The sequence below is a fragment of the Mobula hypostoma genome, chromosome 10, assembly GCF_963921235.1.
Source record: "Mobula hypostoma chromosome 10, sMobHyp1.1, whole genome shotgun sequence".
NCBI lineage: Eukaryota > Metazoa > Chordata > Chondrichthyes > Myliobatiformes > Myliobatidae > Mobula > Mobula hypostoma.
Window position 1 is genome coordinate 48,854,745 of NC_086106.1, and position 26,720 is coordinate 48,881,464.

Genomic DNA, 26,720 nt, shown 5'->3' on the forward strand with positions numbered 1-26,720 from the left:
AGGAAATTAGAAATGTGTGCAATAAAGGAACAGCAGTTATAAGGGGTGACTTCAATCTACATGTAGATTGGGTGAACCAAATTGGTAAAGGTGCCGAGGAAGAGGATTTCTTGGAATGTATGCGGGATGGTTTTTTGAACCAACACGTCGAGGAACCAACTAGAGAGCAGGCTATTCTGGACTGGTTTTGAGAAATGAGGAAGGGTTAATTAGCAATCTTGTCGTGAGAGGCCCCTTGGGTAAGAGTGACCATAATATGGTGGAATTCTTCATTAAGATGGAGAGTGACATAGTTAATTCAGAAACAAAGGTTCTGAACTTAAAGAGGGGTAACTTTGAAGGTATGAGACGTGAATTAGCTAAGATAGACTGGCAAATGACACTTAAAGGATTGACGGTGGATATGCAATGGCAAGCACTTAAAGATTGCATGGATGAACTACAACAATTGTTCATCCCAGTTTGGCAAAAGAATAAATCAAGGAAGGTAGTGCACCCGTGGCTAACAAGAGAAATTAGGAATAGTATCAATTCCAAAGAAGAAGCATACAAATTAGCCAGAAAAAGTGGCTCACCTGAGGACTGGGAGAAATTCAGAGTTCAGCAGAGGAGGACAAAGGGCTTAATTAGGAAGGGGAAAAAAGATTATGAGAGAAAACTGGCAGGGAACATAAAAACTAACTGTAAAAGCTTTTATAGATATGTAAAAAGGAAAAGACTGGTAAAGACAAATGTAGGTCCCCTACAGACAGAAACAGGTGAATTGATTATGGGGAGCAAGGACATGGCAGACCAATTGAATAATTACTTTGGTTCTGTCTTCAGTAAGGACATAAATAATCTTCCAGAAATCGTAGGGGACAGAGGGTCCAGTGAGATAGAGGAACTGAGCGAAATACATGTTAGTAGGGAAGTGGTGTTAGGTAAATTGAAGGGATTGAAGGCAGATAAATCCCCAGGGCCAGATGGTCTGCATCCCAGAGTGCTTAAGGAAGTAGCCCAAGAAATAGTGGATGCATTAGTGATAATTTTTCAAAACTCGTTAGATTCTGAACTAGTTCCTGAGGATTTGAGGGTGGCTAATGTAACCCCACTTTTTAAAAAAGGAGGGAGAGAGAAACCGAGGCACATTTGGAAAGTGGTGAAATCATTGGACAAAGTCAGCATGGATTTGTGAAAGGAAAATCATGTCTGACAAATCTCATAGAATTTTTTGAGGATGTAACTAGTAGAGTGGATAGGGGAGAGCCAGTGGATGTGGTATATTTGGATTTTCAAAAGGCTTTTGACAAGGTCCCACACAGGAGATTAGTGTGCAAACTTAAAGCACACGGTATTGGGGGTAAGGTATTGATGTGGATAGAGAATTGGTTAGCAGACAGGAAGCAAAGAGTGGGAATAAACGGGACCTTTTCAGAATGGCAGGCGGTGACTAGTGGGGTACCACAAGGCTCAGTGCTGGGACCCCAGTTGTTTACAATATATATTAATGACTTGGATGAGGGAATTAAATGCAGCATCTCCAAGTTTGCAGATGACACGAAGCTGGGTGGCAGTGTTAGCTGTGAGGAGGATGCTAAGAGGATGCAGAGTGACTTGGATAGGTTGGGTGAGTGGGCAAATTCATGGCAGATGCAATTTAATGTGGATAAATGTGAAGTTATCCACTTTGGTGGCAAAAATAGGAAAACAGATTATAATCTGAATGGTGGCCGATTAGGAAAAGGGGAGGTGCAACGAGACCTGGGTGTCATTATACACCAGTCATTGAAAGTGGGCATGCAGGTACAGCAGGCGGTGAAAAAGGCGAATGGTATGCTGGCATTTATAGCGAGAGGATTCGAGTACAGGAGCAGGGAGGTACTACTGCAGTTGTACAAGGCCTTGGTGAGACCACACCTGGAGTACTGTGTGCAGTTTTGGTCCCCTAATCTGAGGAAAGACATCCTTGCCATAGAGGGAGTACAAAGAAGGTTCACCAGATTGATTCCTGGGATGGCAGGACTTTCATATGAAGAAAGACTGGATGAACTGGGCTTGTACTTGTTGGAATTTAGAAGATTGAGGGGGGATCTGATTGAAACGTATAAAATCCTAAAGGGATTGGACAGGCTAGATGCAGGAAGATTGTTCCCGATGTTGGGGAAGTCCAGAACGAGGGGTCACAGTTTGAGGATAAAGGGGAAGCCTTTTAGGACCGAGATTAGGAAAAACTTCTTCACACAGAGAGTGGTGAATCCGTGGAATTCTCTGCCACAGGAAACAGTTGAGGCCAGTTCATTGGCTATATTTAAGAGGGAATTAGATATGGCCCTTGTGGCTACGGGGATCAGGGGGTATGGAGGGAAGGCTGGGGCAGGGTTCTGAGTTGGATGATCAGCCATGATCATAATAAATGGCGGTGCAGGCTCGAAGGGCCAAATGGCCTACTCCTACACCTATTTTCTATGTTTCTATGTTTTTTCAGATATATAAAAAGTGAAAGAGAGTTAACAGTGGATGTCAACAAGTGTGGATCACTGGAAAATAATGCTGAAGAGGTGGTAATATGGGACAAAAAATGGCGGAAGGACTCCAAGTATTTTACTTCACTGTGGAAGATTCCAAGAGTATGCCAGAAATTTGAGAGTGACGGGACAGAAGTAAGTGTAGTTGCTTCCAGGAGAAGGTGCTTGAGAAGCTGAAAGGTCTTAAGGTAAGTAACCTAGACCAGAGGACTATACCCCAGGGTTCAGAAAGAGGTAGCCAAAGAGATTGTGGAGGCATTAGTAATGATCACAAGACAAAGGAGCAGAAGTAGGCCATTCGGCCCATCGAGTCTGCTCCGCAGCTCCCCCTTGAGCTAAACTATTCACTCATCTGGTTCCAATTTCCGGCTTTTTCCCCATATCCCTTGATACCCTGACTAATTATATAACTGTCAATCTCCTCCTTAAACACCCTCAATGATCAGGCCTCCACAGCTGTATGTGGCAACGAATTCCACAAATCCACGACTCTCTGGCTAAAAATATTCTCATCTCTGTTTTAACTGGGTACCCTCTAATTCTAAGACTATGGCCTCTTGTCCTGGACTTACCCACCAAGGGAAACAACCTTTCCACATCTACTCTGTCCAACCCTTTGAACATTCGAAATGTTTCTATGAGATCCCCTCTCATTCTTCTATACTCTAATGAATACAATCCAAGAGCCGACACTCCTCATATGTTAGCCCCTGCATTCCAGGAATCATCCTCGTAAATCTTCTCTGAACTCTCTCCAACATCAGTACATCCTTTCTAAGATAGGGGGCCCAAAACTGCAAACAGTATTCCAAATGAGGTCTCACTAATGCCCCAAGAGCCTCATCAACACCTCCTTACTCTTATACAGTATTCCTCTTGAAATGAATGCCAACATAGCATTCGCTTTCCTTACCGCCAATCCAACCTGGTGGTTAACCTTTCGGGGATCCTGCACGAGGACCCCCAAGTCCCTTTGCACTTCTGATTTTTGAACTTTCTCCCCATCTAAATAATAATCTGCCCAATTATTTCTTCTTCCGAAATGAACAACCATACATTTGTCAACGTTGTATCTCATCTGCCATTTCTTTGCCCACTCTCCTAAACTGACTAAGTCTCTCTGCAACCTTTCCGTTTCTTCAACATTTCCTGCTCCTCCACCTATCTTGGTGTCATCCGCAAACTTAGCCACAAAACCATTTAATCCATAATCCAAATCATCGATATACATCGTAAAAGGAAGCGGCCCCAACACCGACCCCTGCGGAACACCACTAGTAACCGGCAACCAATCAGAATAGGATCCCTTTATTCCCACCCTTTGCTTTCTGCCTATCAGCCAATGCTCCACCCATTCCAATATCTTTCCTATAATTCCATGGGCTGTCATCTTATTAAGCAGCCTCATGTATGGCACCTTATCGAAGGCCTTTTGAAAATCCAAATACACAACATCCACAGCCTCTCCCTTGTCAATCTTATTCGAGGTTACCTCAAAAAATTCCAATAGGTTGGTGAGGCAGGATCTTCCCTTCATGAAACCATGCTGGCTTCGGCCTATCTTGTCATGCACCTCGAGGTATTTCATAACCTCGTCCTTGAGGATTGACTCCAATATCTTTCCAACTACCGATGTCAGACTAATAGGTCTGTAATTTTCTTTTTGCTGCCTCCTTTTCTTAAACAGCGGAACTACATTTGCGACCTTCCAGTCCTCCGGAACCATGCCAGAGTCTGTTGATTCCTGGAAGATCACTTCCAATGCTTCCACAATCTCCAAAGCCACCTCCTTCAGAACCCTTGGGTGCACCTCATCCGGACCGGGAGACTTATCTATTCTTAGTCCACTTAGCTTCCCAAGCACTTCCTCTCTAGTAATCTTGACTGTACCTAATTCCATTCCCTGATACCTCTGGCTATCAGGTATATTGCTCATGTCTTCCACTGTGAAGACTGATGCAAAATACTCATTCAGTTCCTCCGCCATCTCTTTGTTATCCATTATAATTTCTCCAGCATCATTTTCAATCAGTCCCATATCTACCCTTGTCACTCTTTTACTCTTCATATACTTAAAAAAAATTCTTAGTATCCTTTTTTGTTAATCACCAACTTCCTTTCATAATTCATCTTTTCTTTCCTAATGACTTTCTTAGTTTCCTTCTGTAAGTTTTTAAAAGTCTTCCAGTCCTCATTTTTCCCACTAATTTTTGCTTCCTTGTACGCCGTTTCTTTTGCTTTTATTTTTGCCTTAACCTCTCTCGTTAGCCACATTTGTGCCATTTTTCCATTCATGATTTTCTTTTTTCTTGGAATATATTTTTCCTGCATTTTCCTTATTTCTTGTAGGAATTTCATCCAATTTTGCTCTGCCGTCCCTCCATTTAGCTTACTTTTCCAATCGGCTTGGGCCAGTTCCTCTCTCATACCACTGTAATTTCCCCTGTTCCACTGAAATATCGATACACATGATACCAGCTTCTCCTTTTCAGATTCGAAACTGAACTCAGTCATATAATGATCACTACTTCCAAGGGGTTCCTTTACCTCCAGCTCCCTAATCGCCTCCGGTTCGTTACACAGCACCCAAGCCAAAACAGCCAGTCCCCTGGTGGGCTTCTGGACAAGCTGCTCCAAAAAGCCATCCTGTAGGCATTCTACAAACTCCCTCTCCTGAGATCCAGTACCTTCCTGACTTTCCCAATCCCCTTTCATATTAAAATCCCCCATAATTATCTTGACATTTTCCTTCTGACACGCTTTTTCTATTTCCAGTTGCAACTTGTAGTCCATATCCCGGCTGCTGTTTGGAGGCCTGTATATAACTGCTATTAGTGTCTTTTTACCCTTGCCATTTCTTAATTCTACCCATAAGGATTCTACCTCTTCTGATCCTATGTCCCTTCTTTCTATTGATTTGATATCGTTACTTACCATCAGGGCCACGCCACCCCCTTTACCTACCTTCCTACCTTTCCTGTACACTGTGTATCCTTGGATATTCAACTCCCAATCACATCCCTCATTTAGGCATGACTCGGTGATGGCCACAATGTCATATCTTTTAACCTGCAGCTGTGCAGCAAGGTCATCCACTTTATTTCTAATGCTGCGTGCATTTAAGTACAGTACATTTAGATCAGTATCTGTTGCCGATTTTGCTATATTTCTATTTTGCAGCAAATTATCCTGTACATTCACTGGCCTGTCCTTCTTGCCATCTTTGCTGCACAGTATTTTTGACTTATTTCTATTTTCCTCTTCCTTGACCCTAACATCTTGGTTTCCTTCTCCTTGCCAACTTAGTTTAAACCCTCCCTAACAGCTATATTAAACAATCCCGCCAGGATATTAGTACATTTTGGGTTCAGGTGTAATCCATCTTTTTTGTATAAGCCATACCTTCCCCAAAATAGATCCCAATGATTCAAGAATTTGAAGCCCTGCCCCCTGCACCAGTTACTTAGCCACACATTCATCTGCTTAATTCTGCTATTCTTACCATCATTAGCGCGCAGCTCAGGCAGCAATCCTGATATTATTACTCTGGAGGTCTGGCTTTTCAATTCTCTTCCTAGCTCCCAGTAATCTTTCTTCAGGACCTCCTCTCTTTTTCTGTCTACGTCACTGGTACCAACATGTACCAAGACTTCCGGCTGCTTGCCCTCTCTCCGCAGAATACTCTGGACTCGATCTGAGACATCCCGTGCCTGGGCACCAGGGAGGCAACACACCACCCGGGTATCCTTGTCCGGCTCGCAGAATCTCTTGTCCGTCCCCCTTACGATGGAATCCCCTATAACTACCTAATTTCTTCTTGGTCTCTTGATTTCAGCAGTCGGCAGAATGCCAGAGTCTCGTTCACTGTGGTCCTCCTCTGTCGGGTCTGCCTTTTCAACAGTATCCAAAATGATATATCGATTTCTGAGGGGGACTGTCACAGGGGTGCTATCCACTACCTCTCTATAGGTAGTATCTATCACCTCCTCACTTTCCCTAATTAGCCAAAATGATCTTTCAAGAATCACTAGATTCTGGAATGGTTCCAGAGGACTAGAAAATTGCAAATGTCAGTCCACTATTTAAGAAGGGAGGATGGGAAAAGACAAGAAATTATAGGCCAGTTAGCCTGACTTTAGTGGTTGGGAAGACAATGGAGTCCATTATTAAGAAAGAGGTTTCAGGGTACTTGGAAACACAGGATAAAATAGGGGTAAGTCAGCATGGTTTTCTTAATGGGAAATCTTGCCTGACACATTGATTGGAATTCTGTGAGTAAATAACAGGGAGGATGGACAAAGGAGAGTCTCTCGATGTTTACATGGATTTTCAGTAAGCCTTTGACAGGGTGATGCTCAAGTCTGCCTACCAAGATAAGAGTCTATAGTATTAGAGGAAAGATACGGATGGATAAAAGATTAGCTGTCTGGCAAGAAGCAAGTAGTTGGAATAAAGGATCCTTTTCTGGTTGGCTGCCAGTGATTAGTGGTGTTCCCCAAGGGTCAGTGTGGGACTGCTTTCTTTTACGTTAAATGTCAATCATTTCAATAACAGAATTGATGGGTTTGTGGTCAAAATGATAGGAGATACAAAGATAGATTGAGGTACAGTAGTGCTGAGAAAACAAGGAGTCTGCAGAAGAAATTAGACAGATTAGGAGAATGGACGAAGAAGTGTCAGATGGAATATAATGCAGGGAAATTATGGTCATGCAGTACAGTAGAATGAATAAAGCATAGGCTATTTTCTAAACAGAAAAAAATTTGAAAATCTGTCTAATTGCTTCTGCAGACTTGTCAAGGCACTGAAGCACGGATCCAATCGCAGACCCAGTACCGTGCACATCGTGATATTAACTGAGTAATAAATCCCGAGGTGCAAACAAAGTCAGTGTCAAAGCTCAGGCAGAGATCAAAACATCCAGAGAAATCCAAAAACCAGAATCGGGAAACAGGCCGAGTCGATATTCAGACAGAGTACAGATACTAATGCTGGAAAGGCTCAGGAAAATTCACTGGCACAATCTGGCAACAAACAGGTGAAAAGACAAGACCGAAACACACTGAGCGATAAACAGAGAGGCAGATGATAGGTGGAGCACAATGGGACACGGGTGGCAGCAATACCGGTAATAATGAGAAACAGGTGAGAGACAGAGTACTCAGTAATACAGGGGCTGGAGTAGAGCAGGAGCGGGGACAGGAGCACATGGCAATACAAAACCACAGACTGACAGCTAGGGGAAAACATACAAAAAGACAGAATTCAACTGGAGGTTCTGACAAGACTCCCTGCTTCCTCAACATGACCTGACCCTCCACATATCTGTCTATCACCCACAAACCTAGCCACAAAGCCATCAATTTTTTTTTATTATTTTGCTTTAATGCTATACTTGACGTCCCTTGTCAGCCAAGGTTGCATCATCCTCCCTTTAGAATACTACTTCTTTGGGACGTTTCTATCCTGTGCCTTCTGAATTGCTCCCAGTAACTACAGGCATTGCTGTTCTGCCCTCATCCCTGCTAGGATCCTCTTCTAATCAAGTTTGGACAGCTCTTCCCTCATGCCTCTGTAATTAATTCCCTTACTCCACTGCAGCATTGTCATATCAGACTTTAGCTTCTTCCTCTTAGAATGCAGGATGAATTCTATCATATTATGATCACTCTCCCCTAAAAGATCCTTTACCTAAGCTCCCTAATCAAATCTTTCATTACAGAACACCCAATCCAAGCTACTCTAAAAAGCCATTTTGTAGGCATTCTACAAAGCCCCTCTCTTGGGATCCAGCACCAACCTGATTTTCCCAATCTACCTACATATTGAAACCCCCCATGACTATTGTTAACACTGCACTTTTTACATATCTTTTCTATCTCCCATTGTAATTTGTACCCCATATCCTGGCTACTATTCAGAGGCCTGTATACAAGTCCCATCGGAGTCTTTTTTACCTTTGCAGTTTCTTAATTCTAGCCACAAGGATTCTAATCTTCCCGTCCAATGTCATCTCTTTCCAAGGATTTGATTTTCCTTACCTACAAATCCTCCCCAGTCTCTCTGCCTATCTGCCTGTCATTCAATACAAGGTATATCCTTGGATGTTAAGCTCCCAACTATGACCTTCCTTCAGCCATAACTCAGGATACCCATAATCTTATACCAGCCAATCTTTAACTACGATACACAATCATCTACGTTATTCCATATACTGTATACGATGAAATACACCATCTTCAATCTTGTATTCATCATCCTTTTCGACTTTGCCCCCATGTTCACTTCAATTCATCCCACTGACTATAATTTTTGCTTTATCATCTGCCTGTCCTTCCTCACAGTCTCACTGCACACTGCACCTAGTTGTACACCAACTGCTCATCCTCAGCCCTATCATTCCGGTACCCATCCCCTGCTAATTCATTTTAAACTTTCCCCAACAGCTCTAGGAAACCTGCCCACAAGGTTATTGATCCCCCGTGAATTCAGGTGTAACCCATCTTTTTTTGTACAGGTCATACCTTCTCCAGATAAGGTCCCAATAATCCAGAAATCTGAAACCCTGCCCTCTGCACCAATACCTCAGCCACACGTTCATCTGCCAAATCATCCTACTCTTACCCTCATTGGTGCATGGCACATGCAACTATTCAGGAACTACCCTTAAGGTCATGCTTTGCAGTTTTCTCCTATCCCCCTATAACGTCGATATTCACTCTACAGTATCTCATCCATTTTCCTACCAATTTGTACCACAACCTCTGGCTATCCACCCTCCCCTTTTAGAACACCGTTGACCCGGTCCAAGACATCCCTGACCCTGGCACCTGGGAGGCAACCCACTATCCGGGTGTCTCTTTCACATTTGTAGAATCTCCTGTCTGCTCCTTTAACTATGGAATCCCCCATCACTACTGAGCTCTTCTCCCCCCAGCCCCACACCCTTCCGAGCCACAGAGCCAGACTTAGTGCAGAGATCTGGTCCCCCCCGGTATTTGTCTCTACCCCCACCAGCAGTATCCAAAGCTGTATACTTAATATTATTAAAGCAGTAATCAGCACAATAAAATTTGGTAATCAGGATAGCCAGGGACATGGTAAAGGTAGGGTAAAGAATACTCAGTTAAACTGCATTTATTTTAATGCACGGGGCTTCACAAGTTAAGCAGACAAAGTAAGAGCTTGGGTTGGCTCTGGGGACTGGCACGCTATAGACATAATACAAACATGGCTGAGAGAAGGACAGAACTGGCCTCTCAGGATTTCAGGATAAGAGAGGGCATAATAGCAGTGTTTAGAAATAATATTCTTGAAAGATCATCCACATCACGGCCATATGGGCAAAGCTCAGAAACATGAAGGGGATGTTCACTCTGATGGGGCTGTATGGTAGACCATTCCCCCTCCCCCCAAAGTAAGTGAGACTTGAGGTTCAGGTGGGTAGAGAAAACACACATAGCTTCAGAATAATTGGGTTGCATTCATTGTAGATTTTAATTTCCCTGTGCTTTTTGATTTTAATGGAGGAGACCAGCTGTTCAATTAGTACAAATATGATATCCAGGATATGCAAATAAACGACCAAGGAGCCATTTGATGAAGAGTTGATTGTAGAAACAAGACGTTGAGCCAAAATGAGAAAACTGCATCCTCAGTCAAGGAGTTAGGTAAAGATACTAAACTTAGATGGAAAGTGTTAAAGGTTTGCTTGGATATTCTGAAGAAACTCTGTTTATAAGGAAAGCTTTGGAGTGAGTGGTAGGAATTTTATTATGAGGGATAGAATTCAAAAGGCAGAATTTGTGCACTGAGCTTAGGGAAATATTATATAAAAACAGCCCGTCTATCCAGGGTGCACTGATTTCTGATCTGTCAGCCACATTGTACCACTGAAAATTCAAGAGGCTTGAAATTGAAGATAGACAACATCAAAATCAAAAGTAACGAGTGGGAAATATTTCACTTAACACTTTTTATAATGCCATTTCATAAAACATCACCCAAGGAACTTTTCTGAGTTACAATTAAGAAATGGACATTAAGCCAAAGAATTATTAAGGAGAATGACTGAAACCAGACAGGTGCTCCCCAGATTATGGCAAGGTTCCATACTTGTGAGCTGTCAATAACACAGAAAGTTGGCATTTCCAATACAGCTAACGAATTCATCCCACCGGTTTCCCAAACTCTTATTTATATGTTTGAGATATATTTAATTCAGACATTTCTAACATGTGCAATACCTATAGTCAGAGATTATATTAGTGGGCCAAATCTCAAATAATGATGAGTTGTTGAGTCAGAGTAAAGGGAGGAGATAGAGAGCCAAGTGGCCTGATGTCATGACAACCTCCTTTCCTTCAACGTCAGTAAAACAAAAGAGCTGGCCATTGACTTCAGGAAGGAGGGGAAGAGCACAGGCTCCTATTGAAATCAATGATGATGAGTTCAAGGATGTCGACAGCTTCAAGTTTATGGGGGGTGAAATCACCAGTAGCCTATCTTGCTCCATCCATGTAGATACTATAGTCAAAAAGCCTTTTTCCTCAGGGGCTAAAGAAATCTGGCCTGCCCCCTTAGACCCTCACAATTATTTATTGATGTACCACAGAAAACATCCTATTCAGATGTATCATGGCTTGGTATCACAACAATTCTGCCTGAGACTGTGATGTGCTGAGGCACGTTCACAGCACGTCATGGAAACCAGTTTCATCTCCATGAATCCTGCATACACCTTTTGCTGCTATGGCAAAGTAGCTAACATGATCAAAGACCCCTCCCAATGGACAGACGATACAAAAGCCTGAAAGCATATACCACAGTCTCGAAGACACCTTCTACCCCGCTGTTAATAGATTATATTACAGATGTATGGACCTCCTTTACAATAAGATGGGACAGTTGACCTTACAATCTACCTCATAGTGACTTGCACTTTAGGAGCAGCTAGGGAGACAGATTCTGGAAAGGTGTAATACAGACATCCCACCCTGCAAAAACTCATTTCAGGGAGGTAGCACCATCAATTTGCGGGAGACTTGCGGGAGAGGTGGGACGTCTGCAATAGAGTAGCACCTTAGCAGCTGGCCAGCTAGTTTAAATAACATTAGCTATGCTAATGAACGAATGACACCTGTTAAACTCACCTCAACATGTCTTTTACAGTCTTAACCCTCCATGGGCAATAGAAAAGTCACATGTTGCAAACAGTGCAGCGAGCAACACTGTCATTATTTTTGACCCCTATTAGGCAGGGGTACACTTTAGTGCAGTCTGGGGTGACGTACATTTTATATATTTTTTTTGGAACACTCTACTACTCTGACTTTTTATGGAACTCTCTCGCTCTCGCGCTCTCTTGCTTGTGGTCACTCTCACTCGCGCTTGCTTTCTCGCTCTCTTGCGCTTGCTTTCTCACATTCTCACTCTCTCTCTCTCATGGTCGCCCTCACTCGCGCTCGCTCGCTCTTGTGCTCGCTCTCTCACTCTCTCGCACATTCTCTCATGCTCACTCCCAAAAAAATCAATTTCTGGGACATTGTATATAATTCGCGGGCATCAGGGAGCCACTAGTAATTTGCGGGAGACTCCCGGAACTTCCGGGAGAGGTGGGATGTCTGGTAATAATAACAGGGTTGTTGTGACGGAACGTCTTAATTTCCCAAATATTGATTGGCATGTCCCTAGAGCGAAGGGTTTAGATGGCGTGGAGTTTGTTAGGTGTGTTCAAGAAGGTTTCTTGACACAATATGTAGGTAAGCCTACTTGATCTGGTATTGGGAAATAGAAACATAGAAACATAGAAACATAGAAAATAGGTGCAGGAGTAGGCCATTCGGCCCTTCGAGCCTGCACCGCCATTTATTATGATCATGGCTGATCATCCAACTCAGAACCCAGCCTTCCCTCCATACCCCCTGACCCCTGTAGCCACAAGGGCCATATCTAACTTCCTTTTAAACATAGCTAATGAACTGGCCTCAACAGTTTGCTGTGGCAGAGAATTCCACAGATTCACCACTCTCTGTGTGAAGAAGTTTTTCCTAACCTCGGTCCTAAAAGGCTTCCCCTCTATCCTCAAACTGTGACCCCTCGTTCTAGACCTCCCCAACATCGGGAACAATCTTCCTGCATCTAGCCTGTCCAATCCCTTTAGGATCTTATACGTTTCAATCAGATCCCCCCTCAATCTTCTAAATTCCAACGAGTACAAGCCCAGTTCATCCAGTCTTTCTTCATATGAAAGACCTGCCATCCCAGGAATCAATCTGGTGAACCTTCTTTGTACTCCCTCTATGGCAAAGATGTCATAGATGTCAAAGATGTGAACCTGGTCAGGTGACAGATCTCTCACTGTGAGAGCATTTTGGAGATAGTGATCATAATTCTATCTCCTTTACCAGCAGGTAAAGGAGAGGGATAGGAACAGACAAGTAGAAAGCATTTAATTGGAGAAAGGGGAAATATGAGGCAATCAGGCAGGAATTTGGAAGCATAAATTGGAAACAGATGTTCTCAGGGAAATGTATGGAAGAAATGTAGCAAATGTTCAGAGAATGTTTACATGGAGTTCTGCATAGGTACATTCTAATGAGAACGGATGGTAGGGTAGAGGAACCGTGATGTACAAAGGCTGTTTTAAATCTAGTCAAGAAGAAAAGAAGAGCTTACGAAAGGTTCAAAAAACTAGTTCCAACTTCCATATCAGGTTGTGATGCACCCCAGAAGAATGCTTTCCACTGAGCATCTATATAAATTAGTGAGGGTTTGAGGGGACAGGCAAAATTTCTTTAGTTTTCTCAGGAAGTAAAGGCACTGGTGGGCCTTCTTGGCAGTGGACTCTGCTTGGTTGGACCAAGTCAGGTCATTTATGATATTGACCCCGAGAAACTTAAAGCTTTTGACCTGTTCCACTTGTGCACCACCGATGTAAATTGGGTTGTGCAGTCCACTACTCCTTCTGAAGTCAACAACCAATTCCTTCATCTTGCTGATGTTGAGGGATAGGTTATTGTCTTCACACCATGCCACCAGGTTCTTAATTTCCTCTCTGTAATCAAACTCATCATTACCCAAGATACAGCCTACAATTATTGTGTCATCAGCAAACTTATACATAGAGTTTGATGGAAACTTGGCTAAACAATCATGGGTGTACAGTGAGTACAGCAGGGGGTTGAGTACACAGCCATGTGGGGCACCGGTGCTCAGAGTGATTGTAGAGGAGAGCTTGTCCCCTGTTTTCACAGCCTGGGTCCTGTCTGTGAGGAAGTTGTAGATCCAGCTGCAGATCTGAGTGCCAAGGCCCAGGTTCCGGAGCTTAGGAATCAGTTTATTTGGAATGATGGTATTAAAGGCAGAGCTGTAGTCAATGAAAAGGAGCCTTATGTATGTGTCTTTATTCTCCAGGTGTTCTAAGGTGGGATGTAGGGCCAGAGAGATGGCATCTGCCGTTGACCTGTTGCTCCGGTAGGCGAATTGCAAAGCGTCGAGGTTGACCGGTGGGCTGTGGTTGATGTGTGCCATAACCAATCTCTCGAAGCACTTCATAGCAATTGATGTCAGAGCCACAGGTCGATAGTCATTCAGGCATGCCACCTTGCTCTTCTTCGGCACTGGGATTATCGTTGCCTTCTTAAAACACCAGGGGGTCTTAGACTGAAGCAAGCAGCAGTTGAAGATGTCAGCAAACACTCAAGCTAGCTGGCTTGCACAGGCCCAGAGAACCCGTCCCGGGACGCCATCTGGGCCCGTCACCTTCCTTGGATTTATCTTCAGGAAGGCCCTTCTAACATCCTCCTCGGTGACGATGAATCTCGATGCCACCAGGTCTGGTTCATCTGGAGGGAGCGGGACGCTCCTCTTCTGTTCAAATCTTGCGTAGAACACGTTAAGTTCGTCAGGAAGCGAAGCGCCACAGTTATTGATATTCCCAGTCTTTTCTTTGTGCCCAGTGATCTCATTTAGACCCTGCCATAGTCTACTGGCATCCCTTTGGTTAGCCTGGGCTTTCAACTTGTCTCGATATTGCCTCTTGGCGCCCTTAATGGCTTTCTGGAGTTCATGCCTGGATTCTGTGTAGCGACTAGTATCCCCGGACCTAAAAGCCACAGCTCTAGCCTTTAAAGGGGACTTGACCTCATAATTCATCCAAGGTTTCCGGTTAGAGAATACCCGGATTGTCTTGCGATTCACACAGTCCTCCGTGCATTTCCAAATAAAGTCCGTGACAGCTGAGGCATACTCATCGAGGTTAGCTGCCGAGTCCTTGAATATTAACCAGTCCACCGATTCAAAGCAGTCACGAAGGACCTCATCTGTTTCCTCCATCCAACGCGACACTACTTTTGACACCGTGACCTCCCGCTTCAGTTTCTGTTTGTAAGCCAGGAGGAGGAGTACGGCCCGATGGTCCGATTTTCCGAAGTGAGGTCGTGGGACAGAACGATAGGCATCCTTGACTGCTGTGTAGCAGTGGTCAAGTATATTCGGGCCTCTAGTGGGGCAGGAGACATGTTGGTATAACTTTGGCAGCGCCTTTCTGAGGTTGGCCTGGCTAAAGTTCCCGGCTGTAATGAGTAAAGCCTCCGGATACCTGGTCTCAAGTTCACTGATGTTGGCATACAGTATGTTCAGAGCACACTCCACGTCTGCTTGGGGGGGGAATATAGACCGCTGTCAGTATGACATAGAGGTGAATTCCCGTGGCAGATAGTAGGGACGACACTTCACCGACAGGTGTTCCGGGTCCGGGATGCAGGATATTGTCAGTGCCACTGTGTCCAAGCACCACGCGGTGTTGATCAGTAGGCAGACACCACCTCCCCTCGTCTTGCCCGAAGACGCCGTGCGGTCCATCCGATGGATCGAAAATCCCTCCGGTCATATGGCACAGTCGGGGGTGGCAGGGGAGAGCCAGGTCTCGGTGAAATAGAATACACAGCAGTTCTGCATCTCCCTGCAGTACGTGAGTCTCCCTTTAAGATCATCCACCTTGTTCTCTATGGCTTGCACATTAGCTAGTAGGATGGTGGGCATAGGGACCCTGAAGCCCCTCAGCTTCAATCTGACCAGCAGCCCAGCTCTTTTCCCACGCTTCCTCTGTAAGTAGTGCATCTTTCCAGGTTTCCATTGATGCAGTGTTTTGTTGTCAGCTCTTTGAGGTAGGTGGACACGTCGTCGGACGCTCCGGGTGGGACCGAGTAACAGGGGAGGCTCCGCTGCCACGTCCAGCTGCCGGGGGCCCGGGCTGTCGATTGGGTAGGGCCCCGAAGCAGACACTTAATCCCAGATGGCCGTGCTCCTGGCTGAAACAAGTCCTTAAGCCGAGTCACGGTTGCGGAGGCCTCCGCTCCAGCCGAGCCTCAGGCTCAATTTCCGAGGTCGTCGGCAGAGGCCTCACTTCCGGCAGCTGTGGATGGCCACCAACGGGGCTTTACTGTGGTCGCTCCGGGGAAGTGTCTGGGGCACCTTGAGGTCTCCGCCGTCACTTCTGTGTGGTCGTCTGCTCCGGAGAGGTGCTGGTCGGAATGGGCCATGTCCCCAAGCACTCCGACACGGTAGCAGACCACGGGTCTCTGGGAACATGGTGGGCCTTGTTGGTTGGGTCCAGGTGCAGTCCGGAGTTTAAGGAGCAATTCTGGCGTGGTGGTCTCCAGCTGGGTCAGTAGCTTCGCCAGGGTGTTGTTGATCTTGACCTTGCTAGATTGGAGGTTTAGAAGGGTTTCTCGGGTGTAGGATATCGGAGAGGGCAGTTTGCTCGGGAGAGCACACGCAAAGTCGCCAGTTACCGGTGCCATCTTTAAACTATATTTGATAGAAGATCATTCAAGGCATTCCATTCATGCCAGTTGAAAAGAGATACCAGGCTAATCACATCTTCCTGCTCTTTATCTGTGGCCCTTGTTCATCAAATACATATCCAAGTTTGTTTTCAATCTTGCTTTCACATCTACTACTCTTCCAGATAGTGAAACCATGACCCCCAAGCACTCCGGCTTGATAAGTTTTTTTGTCTCCCTCTAGGCCCTTAGACAAGTTAGTTGCTCCCTGGTTTCTTAACATCTTGGTTACTAGGCATCTCATTCTTAAAATACATTTCAATTAAGTCACCCTTCTCTGCTTCCTCTGTTCTAAAGAGAATAATTCTTGCCAATCCAAACCTTCCCCAGAATTTTCCATAGTTACAACTTTCATGCAGTGTGGTGATTATAACTGTATATTGAACTCGGGCTGTGATCTGACAAGTATTTTATACAACTGCATAATTTACATACAGTGCCTCAGCTAATAATGAAAAGCATACCTTTGTAACCACTTTGTCTACTTGCTTCCTTTCTGCATTATGAACACGGACTCCAAGATCCTTCTCAATGTCATTTTAATCATTCTGTTGCCACGTTGCACCTTCCAAGTCAATTATCTCACACTTCCCTGGATTAATTTCTATTTGCTGGTCCCCACTTTCCCTTTCTCCTAGACCATCTATATCCAACTGAACTTGAAAGCTTTCCCCCTCCCCATCAACGGTAATTTTTTTTTGTGATCTGCAAACTTCTTTATCATGTTCCCTCTACTTAAATATCAGTTACTCATAAACACTAGAAAAAGAGAAAGTACAGAAGCCTATAGAACCTCACCAGTAAAAAGCCTTCCAGTCACAAAACTAACTACCAATCATTTGCTCCTGCAACAGTCAAATTTTGGATCCAATTTGCAACTCTCCCTTTTATCCTAGATGTCTCTACTTTTTTGTTAACCAGACTGTTAAATGGGACCTTGTCAAGCCTTCGCTAAAATCCATGTAGACTAGATCAGGCTCAAGGTCCTCATCAATTCTGCTCATTCTCTCCTCAAAACATTCAATTGTTAGTCAGACATAACCTTTCCTTAACAAACCATGGAGATTAAACTGACTCTAGTAATCTGTTCATCATCATTGAGCTGAAACTAGTAGCCTGTAATTTATCCCTTCTTCTTAAAGCAATCGGCCAACATTTACAGTTGTCCAGACCTACTGTATGGCCAAGGACAATTAAAGAATGATGTTCAGAGCACTCCTGACACCTCAGAGGCAAAGGAATGACAGAAGTGGTTGACGACTTAAAGATGTTATATTATCATAGGGATGGGCCAGGCCCTAGTGAAACCTAATTATGCAGATGAGAGCTTTTAATTGGGAGACTTCATTCACCAGATTCACTACCTAAATCTCCCAATATCTCACTTTTCCTATTTTGAAGGAAGGTCATCAATGTAAAATAGCACTTTCTCTCTCTATAGATGCCTCCTTGCCTTAGTATCTCTTACATTGTTCTTATGTAAATAAAGCATGCAGGTTACATCATCTTTTCACTCCTGTATAGCTCATTTTGTTAAACATAATAGTCAGAATTACCGCTCCATGAATTAAACTTTTGTTAAATATGGTTATTTAATGGATTGGGAATTTTCTTTCATCTCAGCACAAAAAAAGGGAATTTGCAAATTGCTAACAAGGGCAGCGTTAAGGAAAAATAGAGTACTTTACATACATCTTCACTAGGGGAGAGGGTGCTACCAAAGTAATAATGAAAGAGCAAGTTGACACACTGGATACATGACAAATTAAGAGCATGGAGATATTAGAAAAGGAGGCTGAACCACCGGAACAAAGTGGGTGGGGTGCATTCTTAGGTCTTGAAGGAAGGATAGGAGGAAATTATATGGACAGTTCACCACAATTTCCCAATGCTCTATAGAGTTGTGCCAGAGGACTGGAGAATAATGTATGTTACTATCTTATTCAAAAAGAGTGCAAAGGTAATCTTTGCTACTGCATGATGGCCGATTTCACTTCAGTGGAGGGAAAACTTTTAGAAACATTGACCAGGGACATCTGGAAGAAAGCGCATACAAGGATGGACTTATTAAGGGCAAATCTACCAATCTGATAGAGTGTTTTTCTTTGATAAAGTATTGGACAGAAGGCTGAGAGGAGATCTGTTGAGGGTAATGAATGTGATGCACATAGACTTGCAGAAGCCTTTTGTGATCATATATAAATGCAAGAGAGTCTGCGGATGCAGGAAATCTTGAAAAACATACACAAAGTGCTGGAGGAACTGCATGTCAGACAGCATCAATGGAGGGGAATAAACAGTCAAATCAGGACTGGAAAGGAAGAAGGTAGGAATCAGAATAAGAAGATGGGAGAGGGGACAGATTTCAAGTTATCAGGTCCACTATCTGCTCCTATAAAATTCCTTCTACTTCATCCCTTTATTTCTTCCACCTAGTAGATTCTGATGAATGGTGGTTTCTTAGACTGAAGAAAAGCAAATAGTAGTGTTAGGACATTGTTTTCTTTTTAAACTATGTTACTGATCTAGATTTAGGAGTGTAAGAGGGTGGAACAAGCCAGCTGCTGTAGTATAGAACCAGTATTGACATGATGGGCCAAATCGCCTCCTGTGCTGTATCCATACCATAATTATTTCTGTACAAATCTGTATGTATTCAACATTTTCTTAAATTCAACTTGTAATAAAAAGATAAATTCAGTTTCTATGCTAACGAAAAACATTTATTCAGCAAACAATGCAAGCACATGAGTGAAACTGCAGAAAAGTTGCAGAACAGACTAAAGAAACCTATGCTTAATAGTTTGAACTTTATAGATTAAATTAAACTACAGAACAAAAACACTAATGTCTTGCAGATACCTTCAAGTTACATCTTGTCCTTAGTTGGGATAAATAACAATATTCCTTCATTGCTGTTGGGTTTTTATACTCTTAATCTGTAAACAGCAATACTGAAGTCCCACCAAAACAACAGTTGCAAAAACATCCCACAACAGCCATCTCTGGGTAACACAAAATGGGCCATGCATTGACCCAATAATGGCCCATGCGTCGACCCAATAATGGCCCATGTGTCAACCCAATAATGGCCATGCATCGTCCTCATTTTGAGAACAGGAAAATTATCCAGTTTGACACTCTCTCCCGATCCCATGGCTTTCATACTTTTGATCCAACTGTGTGGCTTTCCTTGTAGATTACATCAACTACACTGCCCTCAATGACCCACCTTGTCATTTCTCGGAAAAATGTAATCAAGCTAAAAAAGTAAGTTTTGATGTTTATAGTCTACTTTCTCCTTTGCTTTGTTTTAGAGAGCATGAGATATTTCAACTACTTTCAGAGCATTTAATACTTCCTTTCTCACTATGCAATCTTTCACATTTGTCTTCCTTAACAAGATCACTGAAATTGTTTCCTCTTGTGAAGACGATGGCAAATTAAACGTTATCTGTGTTCTCCATCTCTGCACATTTGTTACATATACTGGTCCCCTAACAAACCTTGCTCTTTCTTTAGTCATTCTCCTAATCATTATGTTCATTATTAAAAAAAATCATTAGAATTACTTGATTTTAATTGCCTATGCTATTTTGAAACTTCCATATTCTACTTGACTTGTCTCAGGATCTCAACGTTTTATTCATAGAGGCACTCTGCCTGGAAAAGGCTGCTTGTCCTATACAGTCTGTGTTGACAAGGAGCATCCAGTATGCTAATTTCTACTAATCACCCTACATTAGCATTAGATATCCTCAGATCCAACACTAGGAACAATTTACAGTGGTCAATTAACCTACCAATCTGTTTTTTTAAGTTGGTGACAGAACAGGAGCACATGTGGCACCATGCAGCCATTGGTTGCTTTTAAGCCTTTTTTGAATTCTTTCTGTACCCATCTAATTGAAGACCTGCTTCACGTGAACAGGAATGGAGTTTATTGCTGAAACATAGGGAAACAAGCTACTCCAATAATTCTGTTTATATGTATGGACAAGCATCTTCATTTGGTCTTGCTTTCTCAACAAGGATAACCTGTCTCTCTTGTCAAGAAATGGCAGGTAGTTCACTGATTGCTGGACAAGTGAGAATTCAGGTGAGAATGGATTCCGTTCAGTAGAAATGCACAAAGAAGGATTGAGGAATTCTCTTTAGATATCTGATTGAGTGCTGGTAATATAAAGATATTTTCGGGGGAAAAGCACCATAGGAAGAAATCACCATAATTACAAGAGTGCACATGCACAGCAGAATTAAGAGCGAGGAGAATGGAGTGAAGTAAATGTTGAAAGCAGAGGTTGTAATAATTTGTTCATTCACAGAGAGAAGAGATTCCATGAAGCAAGGAATGGACATAATCCACAAAATAACTCTTCCACCTGATACTCAGACAACGTGCATTTCCTTATCTTAATATTTTCTCTTGGTTACTATGCCAAAGGAATAGGAGTTTGGGAAGACTAGGAAGTTTGGGAATTAAAGTTGGGGAGGAGAATGAGTGATCATGGAATAGGATTAAATAAAATAAAAATAGGATTTATGTATGTGGGGGGAAATAAGATTAAGATGCGTCGCTTCGACAGCACAGGCATGATGGGTTGAATAGACTTCTGTCTTGTAAATTTTCTATAATTCTATATTGTAGTCTATCAAAAGCAAAGCGTGCACATCAAGTTGCAGCAAGGTAAAACTAACTGATATTATGACAATTTAGAATATCAGGCCAGAACCTAAAGAATAGCAAGATTCGGAGAGAAATTGCGTAATAAGTCAAACATCCACTCCTCCTCTTTTTTGGACGTCCCACTCTGGTTCTCTGTCTGCCTGGATCTTTTCATCTCTAATTGCCATTGAGATACCACCTGGCTCAACCTTAGCACTCCTCAGTCACTCATTGAACCCTCCCCCTCTGAATGCACTGCCCTCCGCTCTCTCCATACCAATCCCAACCTTACCATTAAACCCACAAAAGGGATGCTGATACAGAATGGCAGACTGACCTCTACCTTGATGAGACCAAGCAGCAACTCCACGACTCTTCTTACCTCTACCTTGAAAAGGGCCCTATTCTGGACCATCAGAAAACTGTCTCCAGCACCATCACTGACTTCATCAACTTTGGAGACCTCCCATCCACTGCCACCAAAACTCATGATTCCCTTACCCCACACTGCTTGCTTCTACCTCTGACCCAGATCCACATACATGACTGTCCAGGTATGTTCATTTGCTCTGTCTGTTCCTGCCCCACTGTACTTGTGTCCTCACACCTTGACTCCATTCTATCTCCCCTGGTTCAGTCCTTCCCACCTACATCTGCGATACTTCTCATCCACTCAAACTTTCACTAATTTTCACCATGATGTCCAGTCTTTAACACTCTATCCTATATCAAGGCCTTAAAGCTCTCTTCTTTCTCGAGAAAAGAACTAACCAGTTCCCCTCCACCACCTCCCAACTCACCCTCAACAATTCCTGTATAATTGGTGAGACCCAATATAGACTGGGAGACCACTTCACCAGGCACCTACCTGGAAAAGCAGGATCTCCTCATGACCACCCATTTTAATTCGACTTCCCATTCCCATTTTGACATGTCAGTCTAAGACCTCCTCTACTGCTGCAATGAGGCCACACTCAGGTTGGAGGATCAATACTTTATATTCTGTTTGGGTAGCCGCCAAGATCAATTTCTTGAACTTCTAGCAATTGCCCCCATTTCACCATTCTCCATTCCCATTTCCGCCCTCACATTACCTCCTTACCTGCACACCACCTCACCCTGGTGCTCCTCCCCCTTCCCTTTCTTCCGTGGCCTTCTGTCCTCTCCTGTCAGATTCCCCATTCTCCAGCCCTTTATCTCTTTCTTCAATCAACTTCCCAGCTCTCTACTTCATCCCCCCACCACCAGTTTCACCTATCCCTACTACTTTGTACTTCTTTCTTCCCTCCCCCCACCTTCTTACCTTTTTTCTCCAGTCCTGATGAAGGGCCTCAGCCCGAAAAGTCAACTGTCTACTCTTTTCCATAGATACTGCCGGGCCTGCCGTTTCTCCAGCATTTTGTGTGTTGCTTGGATTTCCAGCATTTGCAGATCTTCTCATTTGTGGCCCTCAATAATTTTTTGGCTCCTCCCACATTATCCAGACTCAAGGCAGCAATGGATGCCTGCATGGGCCCTAGCTATGCCTTCCTTTTTGTTGGCTATGTAAAACAGTCCATGTTTCAAACCTTCCCTGGTAATACTACACAATTCTTTCTCCATTGACAACTGCATTGGTGCTGCTTCATGCACCCATGTTGAGCTTGTCAATTTCATCAACTTCCAACTTCCACCCTGCCCTTAAATTCACTTGATCCATTTCTGACACCTCCCTCCCCTTTCTTGATCTCACAGTCTTCTTCTCTGGAGACAAATTGTCTACAAATATCTTTTATAAACCGACAGCTGCCTTGACTATAGTTCTTACCATCACGTCTCCTTTTCTCAGTTCATCTCTGCCGCATCTATCAAGATGAGATTTTCCTTTCCAGAACATTAGAGATATCCTCCTTCTTCAAAGAATGGGGATTTCCTTCCTCCACCATTGATGCTGCCCTAACCTCACCCGCATCTCCTCCATTTCCAGAACATCTGTGTTCATCGAATCTTCCCGTCGCCTTAACAGCGAGAGTTCCTCGTGATTACCTACTGCCTCGTGAGCTTCCACATCTGACACATCATTCTCCGCAACTTCCACCAAAAACATCTTTACCTTCCCTCCATTTCTCCACAGGGATCGCTCACTCCGTGATTCCCTTGTCCATTTGTCCATCCCCATTAATCTCCCTCCTTGTACTTATCCCCTGCAAGTGGCCAAAGTGCTACACCTGCCCATTCACCTCTTTCCTCAACTCTATTCAGGGTGCCAAAAAGTCTTTCCAGATGAGGCAACACTTCACCTGTGAATCTGCTAGTGTTGTGTATTGAGTCTGGTGCTCCTGATGCAGCCTTCTCTACACTGGTGAGACTCATTGTAAATTGGGGGAACCGATTTGTCGAGCATCTAAGCTCCATCCAATGAGTCAGTCCAAGGCCTCTTCTTCTGCTACTACGAGGCCACCCTCAGGGAGGAGGAGCAACACCCTGCATCGTGTCTGGTTAGCCTCTAATCTGAGGACATGAATTTGGTTTCTCCTGTTGGTTAAAAAAAATTCCCTTCCTCTCCCCTTCTATTCCTCACTGTCATCTCTTACCTCTTCTCTACCTGCCTATATAGTCCACTTTCCTCTCCCATCAGATCCCTTCACCTTTCCGACCCACCTGGCTTCACCTATCACCTTCTAGCTATCCTTCTTCCCCTCCCCCTACCTTTTTATTCTGGCATCTTTGCCCTTTCTTCCCATACCTGAAGAAAGGTCTTGGCCCGAAAGTTTGACTGTTTGTTCATTTCCATGGATGCTGTCTGACCTGCTGAGTTCCTCCAGGATGTTGCAATAAATCAAACATGTTTTATTCTCAGCTGTATATGCAAAAGTAAAAGCGAACTAATGGATTAACAAAGGTTGGCAAAGCTCTTCTTGACTGTTCCAAAACATTCATGAATTTAGGTGTATGACAGCTGAAAACCTGAAGACTTCTAAAGCAGAATCCAGTTGCTTTGTACAAGGAAAAAGTCAATGAAGGCAATTTTTGCAAAAGATACTATTTTGAAAATGAATGCTTCTATTTGGGGAGGAATAGTAGATTCAAGAGTAATAAAACTTGTCTAAAAGCCTAGATTTCAGGCACAACAATGCTTTCTCCAGTATTCTGGAATTTACTATACATATTTGAATTCTCTGCAGATTGGTACTTCAGTAATTGTACAAAGCACCATTAACTTTCAAACAAGAACAATAAGACAAATGCAGGGTGAATTACAATTCAGAAACTTAACATCTGGAACTTCCTGAACATCATGTCCAATGAGCTGCCTCATTAACCAACTGAAAAGAAGATAAATAAGTCAAATAAAATACAGGAGAAATAAATACTGAGAGGGGAACTGTGGAAAAAGAGAAAGGAAAAGCAATTAAGCAAATTAAGGAAGCAAGCAAGAGCAAAAAACTATACCAGACAAGAATATATTCTCAGGATACCAAAGCACATCCCATGTAACCGTATTTTCAAGACTGCGTTTAGCTACTTCTTTGTGTAAAGAAAATCATTCTGCTGTCCTGTCCTGAGTCAGGCTCTGGTACTTTACATAATGGGATGTATGGTACCCAATCTCCTGCCATGCTTACTGGGGGCTGTAGTTTTCTAACACATTGTGTTATGAAGGTCACTGTTGGTTGATGAAGATCAATAGTTCGACTTAAGATGTTCACTGCAGAATCGCTTTTTGTAGCAGGTCACTATTTTTGTTCCTTTACATATATTGAAAGATTGAATAGCTGTAAAACAAAACAACACAAAATGCATCCAGACACTATCAGAATGTGGTGATCCCACATGTATTAATTGTCTGGGAAACCTACTAAAGGAGAGAATAATAATTGAGGTTAGTTCAAAATTATTGTAGATTGCTGCTCGATAGTTGGTACAGACTCAGTCTTGAATGTCTCTAATTGGTATTTATGAAAATGGTAGACAGAAGTCAAGGCACTTTTTTCCTCACCATTATTCATGTAAATAGACTGAATGATATTTGCTAACCAGTGACTGTTTCAAGCACCTAAGCAACTGCAAGATCAACTCTTGTGTGGTCAGTCAATGTTATTATTGACAAGTGTTGCATTATTTATTGAAAAAAAAAGGTTAATAATTCCACAAAGTACTATATGGGAATTTCAGACCCAGGGGTGCAGGGTCCTTGAAATTAGTGACACAGGTTCCAGTTTGATGAAAAAAAGTGTTTGAATGTTTGACTTCATAGACCAGAATAGTGAATACATGACTTGGGACATCTTGTTACAGCTGTACAGACTCTGGCAAGGCCACATTAGGAGTATTTCGTTCAGTGCGAGTTGCCCCACTATAGGACGGATGTCATTAAATTAGAGAGGGTGCAAGAAAATCTACAAAAATATTACTGGGTTATAATTATGACATTTAAAAGGCATTTAGAAAGTTATATGAATAGGATAGATTTAGACAAATATGAGCCAAATGGTACGAGCTTAGTTGGCAACTTGGTCCATATGAATGAGTTAGGTCCAAGGGCCTGTTTTAGAGTTGTATAACACTATGAGTAGAACTTTTACATACTAGTGCCATCTAATGACACAAGTATTACTCTGCTGCATTCATTTCCTTCAGAGAATATGTGGTCCATGAACATTAGAAACCACAATATTTGGTGCAAGGAGAAAGCAGCGTCAGCCCTTCCTTCCATTCATCTCCAACACAAACCAGTCCTCAAACAACCTACACTTGAAACACCAGCTTACTTAAAATGTAGTGCATAGCAGAATAACTTGCATTCATTAAAATAGCTGCCACAACTACAAAACATCTTAAAGTGCTTGGTAACTTATAAAATACTTTAAGTATTGTTAATGTTGTAACTCTCCCAAATGCTAGTCAACTGGAACTGTGTGTGGAAGATCATTGACTGGACCTGACAATATGTGATTTGTAAACTGTAATGCAGAATGAAAGTAAAAGCACATTCATATCAACAAAAGTTCACCAGCAAGTGTTAAGGGAGTCACTAAAAAATTCCAGCGAGGTTTCTTGTGCTTCACAATATATTATTAAAGATTTCACCTTTAACCATTTCCCAATACCACTTCAAATGTCACAAAAAAGCAACAACGCTAGCAAACAAATTCTATTTTATTCTGCAGTTGTTTCATCTTGTCATCAAGCTGTAGTATAGGCAGTTTTATTTTTAAAGATGTAAAATATTTAACAATAATACAAATAATTTTAAACAAGTCTTTACCACTTTCAAAAAGCTTTCGTACTCAGTAAGATCCTCTGATACAGAGGAAACCTAATTAGCTTTGTTCCCGGTTGCCAGGTGAATCCAAGTTACGTTCAGTGTCTGGAGGCAAATTTGTCAGCAGCATCTGTAGAGAGGAAATTTTTGTTGAATAAATAGCAATGTCGGGAGTTATTAAAAACCAACTAATTCAAGCATCTAGTGAGGAAACTGCCAACAATCACTAAACAAAATCTTTTAAGTACTAAATGTGTATGTTCTCAAATCCTCCTTTCAGTTCTTGGGAAGAAAAAGCAAAACTATTTTAATTTTGTCAAGGGGATAATATGCATGTCTTCAGATACCCAAATGAAACCACAAGACTTAGAGCTTAAATGCTTTTAGTCTGTGATTATGTGATTAGCTATTCAATTTCCTCTTTAACCACAATGAACCAGATATTGCACAACTCT

General features: G+C 42.8%; 1 protein-coding gene and 1 long non-coding RNA gene across 9 annotated transcripts in view; one reads left to right on the forward strand and one right to left on the reverse strand.

Annotated features, from left to right (window-relative positions):
* Nucleotides 1–26,720, forward strand: part of LOC134352887 (uncharacterized) — a 57,972-nt gene that overhangs the window by 13,066 nt on the left and 18,186 nt on the right. The window contains exon 2 of the long non-coding RNA XR_010019494.1: nucleotides 2,468–2,695. This is a non-coding gene — a long non-coding RNA (uncharacterized LOC134352887). The remainder of the gene's footprint in view (nucleotides 1–2,467; nucleotides 2,696–26,720) is intronic.
* hdx (highly divergent homeobox) overlaps nucleotides 26,093–26,720 on the reverse strand; it is a 152,018-nt gene continuing 151,390 nt past the window's right edge. For 7 of the 8 annotated variants that reach the window (XM_063060463.1, XM_063060465.1, XM_063060458.1 and 4 more), the window contains one exon: nucleotides 26,098–26,395. In XM_063060463.1, the coding sequence (XP_062916533.1) occupies nucleotides 26,324–26,395 (72 nt within the window). In that variant the 3' untranslated portion in view covers nucleotides 26,098–26,323. Of the gene's footprint in view, nucleotides 26,396–26,720 lie in introns of all 8 variants that reach the window. The other variant, XM_063060459.1, reaches the window with a different exon arrangement.